Genomic DNA, 10,352 nt, shown 5'->3' with positions numbered 1-10,352 from the left:
AGTGTTTCCCAGGCGAAGCCGAGGGGAACATTGAGGTCAAGGGGAAACAAAACTCGCTGTAATAATACAAAATGCAAGTAACCAACATGCTCACGGAATATTTCAAACTTTGTTCCTCCAGAGCTAATATTTAGAGAGCTTAAAACATATCTTGCAATCAAATGAGCCAAAAAAAGTAACACGTGGCCAAAAACAGAGGTGTCAAACTCTACAAATTACACGCGGATAACAGCGGAAACAACGCAGACCTATGACCTCTAACGGCTCTACTCTGGTGAAATGTCCTCCTAAAAACAGGATTATTGCTTAGCGAAATATTCAAAGATCCCCTTATCGTACAATACAAAAGGGGCAGATCCTCAAAGATATACTAGTTCGAGCAAAACTCTCAAAGCGGCTATTACACGTGGATAGGAGTTGTGTAGGTCTGTCAACCCATTGTTATCACTGTTAAAAGCTGAAAAAACCAAGCCTTTAACTGAGTGATACCGAGCATTGGCCTCTATCGCTCTCCTTATCGGCAACTGATGAGATCCAGAAGGATCGAAACCGCGGTCTTGCCTGAGTTTTTACGGCCATGAGCCTGCTAACATCAGAGGGTCTATTAGCTGACCACGCTCAAACCAGCAATGACTGTTATATGAATGAAAACAACGGAGCTACGAAGATGAATGTGAACCACCAGGCTGACAAAACGAACCAGGCGGAAAAATCTGACAGTGAATCAACTGATGGAGAAGAAATTACCCGCACTGATGAACGCGAAGCCATACGAGAAAATCACCGCCGCAAACGTAAACGCGATCAGCCCGACGAACTGGAACAGGAACTTGAACGTTCCCAAGCAGCGCTAAAATCCCTGAAGAGACACCTAGAAAGAAAGACTTGTCCAAAGTCGCTACAATACCGAGCCAGAGCCCGCATAAGAGCGGATGATGACTTCAAGAGAGACATTAAACGTCTTCGCTCAAAAGCTGAGCAAGACTATTTACAAGCGCTGATACGGTTTCACAATCGAAACATCGAAGGCCTCCGCACAGCCATAAGACAAGAAAAACGAGTTCAGGCCAACAAAAAACAAAAGAACATTGTAACCAAAAAAACAGCTTTCGCGCGCTCGGCGCCCAAAGAAACTGTAAACAAAAACAATGTATCAAAAAGGATCGATGAACTTAGAGCCGAAATCATGTCATTGTCAACATTATAAGATGACAGCAATAAACAGAAGAGAGATTATACCTGTCTACTCTCTGACTCTCGTATTATAAAACGGGGACATGGGAAGAAAAAGCCATCCCAAATACAAAACAAAAAGCGAAAAGAACGCAGAAAAAAGGATCGAACCGATCATTTACATGCACAAACAGAGGCAAACAAAAAACACATAAAGAACCTCTCGAACATAGACCTCACAAAGGACCAAACTAACTTGTTAGCTAAGGGTCTCAAATTTATCCCCACACCAAAAGAAAATGAAAAACAAATAAGGCGCCATCTTTTGAAGGACTTCGACCATTTCGCTAGAAGAATGCGCCTACAATACATTTTCCACGGGGAAGACAACGAACCGCATCCTTTCCACGTTAAATCAAACTGGATTCCGCCGGTTCAACAATCAGTGGCTCTTGAAAGCTACTTAGAAGAGGTCAAAGTTCAACTTGCTGAAGTACAACTTACAAAACCTAAGGATAATCTGCCCAACACAGAACGAAAGGCGTTGAAAACGCTACAAGAAGATCCCAACATCAATCTTAAAAAGGCAGACAAGGGAACGCGAACGGTTGTCCTAAACACTGAAGATAAAATTCTCGAAGGACAAATCCAGTTAGACAACCGTGAACACTACAAACCCCTTGAACGTCGTATGGTTGTAGAGACATCCCTAAGGGTACAACAATTAGTTAAGGAACTCCACCAGCACAACTATATTGATGACATGACCAAACTATGGTTTTGTCAAACACCTAACCCGCCTCGCATACCAGTTTTCTACACGCTTACAAAAATTCACAAACCAACTCCGGTTGGAAGACCCATAATATCTGGGTGTGATGGTCCGACAGAGAGACTGTCTGCATTTGTAGACAAACTCGGCTTCAACCCATAGCAAAAGAACGGGAGTCATATCTTAAAGACTCGACGGACTTCATCAATTTCATAGAAAAAACGAGAGTACCAGGGAACGCTATCCTTGTTTCAATGGACGTGACAAGCCTATACACAAATATACCTCAAGAGGAGGGGATAGAAACGGTATGCAACGCATACGAATCTTACTATAAAGGAGAGCGCTTGAACTTATACTTCAAGAAAACTCATTCCAGTTTACTGGAAAAAACTACCCCCAAACACATGGAACAGCCATGGGTACAAAAATGGCAGTCGCTTTTGCCAACATCTTTATGGGAAAGGTAGAATCACAAATCTTAAATCAAAGCGCTCAAAAACCACTCGCCTGGAAAAGGTATATTGACGATATATTCTCTATCTGGAATATAAACAAAGACGAAGTCACGCAGTTCATTGAACTAGCAAATAGCCACCATCCCACTATCAAGTTCACGGCTGAAGTTTCCGACACGGAAACAACGTTCCTCGACACAAAAGTTTACAAAGGCGAAAGATTTGCACAAAAGTCTAGACTAGACATTAAAACTCATTTCAAAGCTACTGAAACATTTCACTACACGCATTTCTCGAGTTGCCACCCACCAGGAGTCAAAAAGGGCTTCATCAAGGGCGAAACATTCAGACTTCTCCAAACCAACTCCTCTGAAACAGCATTCAAAACTGCTACTTCACAATTTAAAACAAATCTCATCGAAAGAGGGTATCCTGAAACTCTTGTTTCAACAACTCTCGCAGAAATTACATTTGAGGAGAGAAAAGCTGCCCTACAACAGAAACGTAAACAAGACAGGCGAATCTTGCCTTTTGTCACACAATATCGCCCATCAGTGCCTAACTTAAAGCAAATACTTATGCAGAACTGGCATTTAATTCAACAACAACCATTGCTTAGAAGAATATTCAAAGATCCCCCTATTGTCTCGTACAAAAGGGGCAGATCCCTAAAGGATATACTCGTTAGAGCAAAACTTTAACCGGCTATTACACGTGGATGGGAGTTGTGCAGGCCTGTCACCCCATTGTTATCACTGTAAATTTTCAGAGCCTCAGAAACGCTATTTTAGGCATTCTGGTAGACTTTTTACTATTATAGATGCCCTCAATGACCTCTCCTTTCGCACCATATTTTTCCCGCCAGCTCCCCCACCCATATTTTTTGGCACACCCCTCCCCCAAATCCCACCAATCCTCCCCCATCTCATGTATGCATAAAAAGTGTACGTTCCCTAGCCTGCTCAGATGGAAGGAAATAAGGATGAGTATAGTTGGAAGTATGGAATGGGTGTCAGTGTGCGCAGTTGCATTCTTCATATGTACGAGTGATAATATTTTTAATTCTGTAAATATTATATTGCTGACTGTCTCAACGTTTGGTACAATCTTGAGTCCACAGTCTCTCTGGCTGACCGAGCCGGAGAGATTGCATTTGGTATGGAAGTGGTGGATTTCTAAAATTATTCTGTTTATGTAAGGGAAGTGGTCAAAACTATTATACATATAAGGAACCCACTAAAATAACTTGAGACTACCGTCTCTTTCTATAGCCCCCTACCCTTATCCAGATACCAAGGATTTCTTTTATAGCCCCTCCCCCCCCCTTATCCCTTAACCTATGGTCTCTTGCTTAACCCCCCCCCCCCCCCACCCCCACTACACACACAAAAAGAAACACACAGAGAGAAACTGTGTGCCGGGTTGCGTACACTATGGTCACATTATTATTCCTTTAATCGACCTTACAATATACAATCATCTCTGGTTTGCATACCTTTAAAAATTAGAAATAAACCTTGTGGATATTTGAAAACAAGTTCAACAATCATGTTAAAGATTTTTTAATGACGAAACACAAAAAATCACCACATTGTTTTGCGCTCAAGTACATGGTGTCCCTTTAATGAATGCCTGCTTACGCGAAGCACATTAACTCTGAACATAAACATAAACTGTGGACTACCGTAATAGTAATTAACCAGCTTTCATATTGCTAAAAACTATCGACGCACAAACCACAGAATTGAGTGGCACTCTCTTCAATGCGTAACCTAGAGTAGCTAGGAAACTTTCTGTAACCGTTTTGTCTGTAGAGCTAAGACGCTAGCCTACTAACTTTTAAAAACACTTCTGAACAAGTTTACGAGCTTTATGACGCTAAAATCTCAAAAAAAAAGTGAAAAATTATTCCCGCAAAAGTCGGTGGTTCACAAATCAGGCGCAGGTAAATGCATATTTCACGGATCATGGAAAAAAATTAAAAACCAGTTTCCCGAGGACAGAAAAGTGTAGATAAGATATTTTCACGAATCACGGAAAAAGTAAATCCTAATTCACGTTTCACGCAAAGCAAAAATGCCCATTCACGCGTCACGAAAAAAGTATAGGGGACCCTCTGTCGACAGTTACCGATAATTACAATTTATTCGCCACGTAAAAGTAAGTTTACGCGCAAGTCTATTGACTGTTTTGCGTGTTGTATTTACTACTAGTGTTCGGCTTGACTCAGGCAAGACCATGGTTTTGATCCTCCATGTGGATCTCATCAGTTGCTGGTATTTCTCTGTACGTCTGAAGTTCAAGCCTTACACGACTTCTACGGTTCGTGACATTTGTACATTTGCCGTTCTCTGTTCGGTCCCTCGCCCTTTTTGTTGCTTCACTTGTATCTATGAAGGGATCTTCATGATGTGTTATAAGGAGGAATTTTAAGTATAGTTGAGCCGTGACTTTTTAGAGGTCATAGGTCTGCATGATTTCTGATGTTATCTGCATAGTTTGACGCCTCTGTAATTTGTCATGTGTTTGTGCATTTTTTGGGCTCATTTCTATTGCAAGATATGTTTTTATGTCTTATGTTGAACTAAGCCGAACAATGACATACAACACGCAAAACAGTCAATACCCGGGTCCTTGAGGTTTTTCTTGATTATTCTCTCTTCTTGATTTTCTCCACATGAGAGAGCCGAAACAAAGCCTGAGAGAGCCACGAAGTAGCCTGCGAGCAGGCTCAGTTGGAGCACAAGTGCGCGCGGCGTAGCCGCGAGCGCGAAATCGAGCGGTGAAGCCGGGAGACCAGTAGCCTGCGAATTGCTGGTTTTCAGTGTCACGCAATTCAAAATAGATCAAAATAAAAATCAAAGCAGGTCAATAGATAAAGTCCAGAATTTGGGAAATGAAAAAAGGTAAATATACAAAGACTCTCGCCAAAATTCTGGTCACAGTAATTTTTCTTATGCGAGATACGTGGAGAAATTTTTTACCCAAATTTATAGAGATTTGTAAGGAGACGCCATGCTGGTGCCCATCCGTATGGGCACCAACATGGCGGCCGGAAACCAACAGAAACATCTGTCACTGAGTTTTGCTACAAAAGTGTGAATTTATCCCTCGAGGAACTCTAAAACATTAAAATAATACTTTTCCTAAGACATGAACTGTTCAGATAGGCAAGTTCCCCGAAATAAGTCACTTTTTTAACCATCATGACAGCTCCCTAGGCCGTCATGTAAATGCCGCGTCACGCAAAAGCTTAGAAATTCAAGCGTAGTGTATCACAAAACCAAGAACCCATTCGAAGCGAAAATTTGTATGAATATTAGTCCTCAGCTGCTCTTAAACATCATTAAAAGAAAATCTCAGGAAGATCAATAGTTTTATAGTTCGAATTTTAGTGACGTCATGTGAAAACCAGCTATAGCGGCTCCCGGTGAGCCCGAACGAAGCGAGGGAGCCTGCTACTGGTATCATGATATGACTGGTTAAATCGCTGATTGTTGACATCTTTGAGATTAATATTTGACAGATCTTTGTAAAATTATACGACTCCAACGGTTCGTTACAATAGTGCATTTGCCGTTGTCTTTTAAGTTTCGGTCTCTCGACCTCTCGTTATTTTACAAGTGATTCTGAAGGGTACTTTGTGCTCTGTTACGAGGAGGAATTTTAAGTAGAAGCTAGTGGAGTGGAGCCGTTTGGCTGTGCTATAGCAATTTATTTAGAGGTCAAAGGCATGGTTCCCGGACTTTCCGCTGTTATCTCCTTGTCGCTTCGCAGAGTTTGACACCTCTATCATGGGCTTATTATTTCCTTAGGCTCATTTCAGTATTGCAAAATATGTTTTAAGCTCTCTAAGTATTGGCTCTGGAGGGACAAAGTGTTTGAAATATTCCGTGAACATGTTGCTTACTTGCACTCTATATTATGACGCCCGGCCTGGCTATTTGATTAACTCGATTAGAACTGTTTGCAAGTACCGAGAATGTAGCTTCTTGACGGGTCTAATTACCTCATTGACTGATTTGTTACAGGCTTATCACCAAGGGTGGATAGGCACATCAAAAACAAAGCCTACAGGCTCCCCTGTCCCCGCCCCGATTTGGTCTCCGAATTCTTCTGTTTCGCGCTCGCCGAAATCTTTTTCCGTCCTCGCCGGGAGCCTGTTCGAAGGCTATGAGACGAGCAAGTGAGCCTGCTCTGATCTCTGCAATTTTTTTTATTATTTCCAGCCCGGAAACCGCAGAAAAGAATAAAGTCAATTGATTTTCACCGGAAGTATGAGCTTTGGCGGCTCAGATTTCTCGGGAAAATTGTAAATGTTTTTCATAACAACATGTAGGCGCGATATCCGTTGTTGATAAAGTTTTGCCGAAGAAAAAGTGTCAAAGTTTATGTCTATTAAGGACACACACTTTGATTCCAAGTGATCTTGCTTTGGCAATCTGGTCTTTGGCGATGCTGGTAAACGGGCAAACGCCTTTATGTTGTTTCGTTGCCCGCTTACAATCACATACGTTTGTAATATTTAACTCTTCCCATATGCAGTCGGCAACACGACAAGTACGTCTTGATTCATTAACATACTTTCAACTGCTATTTCCTGCTCCCTCTTTAGTTTGAAATTTAACCAGAAATAGACTGGACCTTTGTTAAAACATCAATAATATGCGTACTCAACTCTTCCTCTGACTCCAAATGTGGACGACTTGTTTTTTATTGTGCGGTAAATTACCGACTCCATGGGGATTTAATCGCTCCTCATCAAACATGGTAGATTGACAGTTTTCTCGCCTTTCCCGCTTTTCGACCAATGGTATTTCACTTCGCTTTGCTCTCCGAATTCTTCTGTTTCGCGCTCGCCGGAATTTTTTTTTCCGTCCTCGCCGGGAGCCTGTTCGCAGGCTACTTCACTAGACTCCTTCCCGCCGGATCACTTTGCTTATCGACGCTCGCGCTTGTGACTTAAAGGTGAGCCTGCTCGCAAGCTAGCTGTGAAACTCCGCGGCTCTTTTGCAGCTCTCTCATGTGGAGAAACATCAAGAAAAACCTCTGGGACCAGGGTAAACCGTCAACAGACTTCATCGTAAACAGCTACATTTGAATCATGTGGTGCCAGAACGACCAAAAGGGGGAATAAACCTATACATCGAGCTCGAGAAACATAAGCTCGATCAGATAGCTGTAAGAAACCAAAGAATGTCTTTTGAGAAACGTATAGCTTTCTCGAAGTAAAGGTACGGTGTCTCCGAGGAAAAACGTACGCAAATCGGATATCCGTGATAAGAATCAATTGCAACATACTACTTGCAAAGTGTTCTAATCAAACAGTCAGGCCTGGCATCACAATATAGAATGCAAGTAAGCAACATGTTCACGGTAAATTTCATATTTTGTCCCTGGAAAGCAAATACTTGTATCTTGCAATAGAAACGAGCCAAAACAATGGTATGCATAAACACATGGCAAATTACAGAGGTGTCAAACTCGACGAAGTCACATGCAGATAACAAAGGAAATCATGCAGACCTATGAATTCTAAAAAATTGCCACAGCACGGTCTAACGGCTCAACTCGACTTAAAATTCCTCCTTTTAACACAACATGAAATGCCCTTCATAAACACGAGTGAAGCGAAAAAAAAAAGGTCGAGTGACCGAACAGAGAACGGCAAATGTACAAATGTCACGAACCGTAGAAGTCGTGTAGGCTAGCCATTTTACAAGTTTGTACAAGCCGCAGAATGTCTTACATCCTCACATACGTACGAGTTCCGCTAGCAACTACAGACGTACATAGTATTTTAGAAATACCGTCAACTGATGAGATCCACATGGAGGATCGAAACCATGGTCTTGCCTGAGCTAAGCCGAACAGTGGCAAATACAACACGCAAAACAGTCAACAGACTTGCGCGTAAACAGCTACATTTGAATCATGTGGTGTCAGAACGATCAAAAGGAGGAATAAACCTATACATCGAGCTCGAGAAACGGAGCTCGATCAGATAGCTGCAAGAAACATAAGAATTTTTCTGGAGAAACGTATAGCTTTCTCCAAGCTACGGTGTCTTCGAAGAAAAAACTTACGAGGACAAATATGATATCCGTGTAAAGAATCAACCTCCTGTACTTGCAAACAGTTCTGTAATCACAGCCGGGTCCGGTGTCACAATATAGAATGCAAGTAAGCAACACTTTTACGGTAAATTTCATATTTTGTCCAGCGAAGGGAAAAACTTGGAGACTAAAAAGCATATCTTGCAATAGAAATGAGCCTAAAAGATGCATAAATACATGGCAAATTATTACAAAGGTGTCATCCGGCGTCGACAAAATCTGGATCGGACCGGACCGGATCACGGATCGGATCACGGATCGGATCACGGATCGGATCACGGACCGGATCACGGATCGGATCACAGAAAAAAAAATAAAATAAAAAAAATAACAAAAATCAAATCGTTTATAAGATAATAATAAATAAAAAAATATGTTAAACGAAAATCAGAAATGTTGCGTTACAAGCCAAAATAAAGTCTGCGAGACATAATGGAGCCCAGGCCCCTCTGAAAGTTGTTTTGCTGAGTGACTTTCATAGAGGAGTTTCGTGAAGTGCGCGCCGCCATGGAAGAAGGCAATCGAGAGGTAGGCATCATTTCTCCAGTCAGTTATTATTTGTTTTTTATATATATCATCTAATTTGCTACTTTTTCTTTATTCATTTTAGCACACGCAAGAGAAGAGGCGAAAAATGAGGTGAGGAGTAAGATTTTTATATATGATCGACTACTGAAGTGCACGTGGGCGATTTATGTAGTCCATGTCGTGGACATTAATACTACTTTCTTCTTCGAACTTTTTAATTTCTTCTTTACCTGAATTTGATTCGTTATACGCTAAGCAATTTGCATTCCACAAGCATATTGAACTAACGAGCAAAATGATTACACAAGTTTTTGCGGATCAGTCTAGATCTGAAATCATCATGTATCTTATTCTAAAAGTCTAAAAGTAATCCTTATAATTTGATAAACACGCGCCTCAGCTCTTTTAATAAGTATATACTCTGAACACAGTGGAAAAAATGCTCGTTCATCAATGAAAACAAATTGTTCAATTATACCGGCAACCGGCAAGTACTTTTCTCGGTAGAGGGCATTTAGCAAAATCGCCGACCAGAACGGCGCCAAAGGACATGTTGTTGCCTTTATGTCTGGGGAGTCAATGTCGACCGCGTGGGAAAAGTTTTCATCTTTGCCAACGAAAAACTACAGAAATGCGAAAGCGTAACCGGAAAAGAAAACTTTTAGGAGCGAACCATTACAAATCCATATACTGACCGTTTAAGCGATAGTTCCCCTTACATTCTCCAGCTTTAGTTATAAATGAATACTGTATTGATTCTGATTTCATTTCATTTCTTGGCAGCATTGAGGAAGAATTCAGAAGGCCGGCCAAATTCCTGAAAGAGGCTGACGAGGTTAATTACAACTCCGAATCTTTAAGAAAGGGGATATCACGGAGAACGATACGTCTGTGTTTCTCCTTTTCATTTGAATCCTAAATGGTGCTCATTTTCCTAAATAGGGATTTTCAGTGTTTTAAAAAGGGCGAAAAACCTATTTAAAAGCTATAACACACGTTGATATTAAAGCAGGCCCGTAAGTTGGCGATTATAAAAAATAGCAAAGTTTTGATGTCGATATAGTCTCTATGCAAATTAACCTAAACCTAAATGTCACTGACGTGGATAACAAGAAACGCAAAAAAAAACAACAAAAACAAAAAAAAACACATACTTTAAACTCAAATGTCTCACGCCCACCACGGGGGTAGGGGGGGAGGGTTGTTAACTTGCAAATTCTCTGGTTTTTTTTTTCCGAGACCGGGGTGCTCGTGTATGTGTTAGTGTGCGTGTGGGGAGTGGTCCTCTCCTCAGACAATGACCGT

At 41.3% G+C, this 10,352-nt stretch overlaps 1 protein-coding gene across 1 annotated transcript; it reads left to right on the top strand.

The window, feature by feature from the left end:
* The first annotated feature begins 2,363 nt into the window (after positions 1–2,363).
* LOC145489533 (uncharacterized) lies at positions 2,364–3,596 on the top strand. The gene has a single exon (XM_081468515.1). The coding sequence runs from the start codon at positions 2,364–2,366 to the stop codon at positions 3,102–3,104; it is 741 nt and encodes a 246-aa protein (XP_081324641.1). The 3' UTR covers positions 3,105–3,596.
* Positions 3,597–10,352: the final 6,756 nt, after the last annotated feature.

Source organism: Orbicella franksi, chromosome 6 (genome assembly GCF_964199315.1).
Source record: "Orbicella franksi chromosome 6, jaOrbFran1.1, whole genome shotgun sequence".
Taxonomy (NCBI): domain Eukaryota; kingdom Metazoa; phylum Cnidaria; class Anthozoa; order Scleractinia; family Merulinidae; genus Orbicella; species Orbicella franksi.
Note: the sequence above shows the minus strand (reverse complement) of the source record. Positions and strands in the feature narration are given on the sequence as shown.